The following is a 1,529-nucleotide window of genomic DNA, read 5'->3' on the forward strand; positions in this document are numbered from 1 at the left end:
TCAACAGCCCAACCTACCAGAAAATTGCTAGCGCAACAGCTGGTGCTCCGTCTGAATTAAGATCGAACCCATGCTCATCTCAAGCTTTCGTATCTGGAGGGTGTGTATTTTTGTATTTGCTCTCGAAAGGGTTCACATACGCGGCCTCCCATTAATTTGCTTCGTGGGAGCCTGTGATGCATCGACAGACTTTCTATCTAGATGCTCCAAATATGTCAATTTTATTGCTGATGAACGTCTTTAGGCGATTGTTCTGCTCCTTGGGCCGCCAATTGTGGAATCTTTTGTAGCCAAATTGAGGCAACAGTTATTCAGCGGAGGTTTAAAGGGTGAATATATTTATTTTAGTTTACCCTCACAATGTGTATTGGCTTCTAAATTCCGCCATTGACTGACTACAAGTGCTACCAAGTGCGGCGCTGCATCGAAGTTATTGTGCATCTGGCACAGGTAGACGTAGCATATAACATACGGAGATGGGCTGAGTTTCCCATGAGGTGTCAAACCGAGAGCCTTTGCAGTAATTGCTATTGCTCAAGTTTAAACGTGCTGTATTGAGAATTTAAGATCACTAAAATTGTGCTACGTGCATGTCTAACTGACTGATGATAAAACCTGCCGGTAATCCACCCTTTCCGCGAAATTCACCCCTTCTGACGTTAGATGCGCCCGCGCTGTTCATCATGATTCCTCACCATGGTATCTCTAAGTGTTGCTGTAAGTCAGAGGGACGCTTGGGATTTTTGCACTGTAACGTGGTGCTGACCGTCCAAATATATAACATTTCAATTTTAAATCTCACAAAATGAGGGCTAGAAAAAAAGTTAATATCGACGCGATGCAGTATGTAAAAAGTCTTACTCGGCAGTAAATCAACCAAAGGAGCCTCATCTCGAATCAAAAGGCTAAGAAAACTTAACCACCCAAGCTCGACGTAGACTTTGCTGATGCAATTAATGAAAAGCTGATTTCAGGACTGCTTGTAAGGGACGTTCTGACTAGTACGAAGGCGAATTTCAAATAGATCAAAAGGTGTGATGGTGACTAAAGAGTAGGCCCAACAAAGTCGAATGCGACGCGGATGACTGTAGCCGAATGTCCGAGATCAGCGTCATTGATCACCAGGAAAATGTTGTGTGTCACCACATACTTTCAGCATTATTTGTGTTATTAAATCTGAAATGTGCGAGAGAGCGATGAAAAATGAATACGCTTGCTTTATTCATCGATCTGAGCCGGTCTATTAATTTCTCAACACTGGTAGGTCATCCAAGACAACATGTGTATTTGTTATGTTTTCGTCGCGAAAACCCAATGACTACTTTTTAAAAACCGCTCTTACTTTTGGTCGCCGGCAGCAGCGATTACAACTACAGTAGAACCTGTCTAAATTAAACCTGTTTATTTCAAAACCCTCTCTAAGTTGAGCAAATGATATGGACCCATGTTTGATCACCATACAGTGGAACCTGTTTTAGTGGCGAAAAAATGGTGTTTTAACATTCTTAAAATGTTTAGTGAAATACTTA

General features: G+C 41.9%; 1 protein-coding gene across 1 annotated transcript; it reads right to left on the bottom strand.

The window, feature by feature from the left end:
• Positions 1-430: 430 nt before the first annotated feature.
• PHALS_13449 (uncharacterized protein) lies at positions 431-682 on the bottom strand (the record flags this gene model as incomplete). Its single annotated transcript, XM_024729207.1, has 2 exons — positions 431-549; positions 616-682. 2 exons carry the CDS (start codon positions 680-682, stop codon positions 431-433), a joined length of 186 nt encoding a protein of 61 aa, XP_024579607.1.
• Positions 683-1,529: the final 847 nt, after the last annotated feature.

This window comes from Plasmopara halstedii (assembly GCF_900000015.1).
Source record: "Plasmopara halstedii genome assembly, contig: Scaffold_658, whole genome shotgun sequence".
In the NCBI taxonomy this organism is placed as follows: domain Eukaryota; phylum Oomycota; class Peronosporomycetes; order Peronosporales; family Peronosporaceae; genus Plasmopara; species Plasmopara halstedii.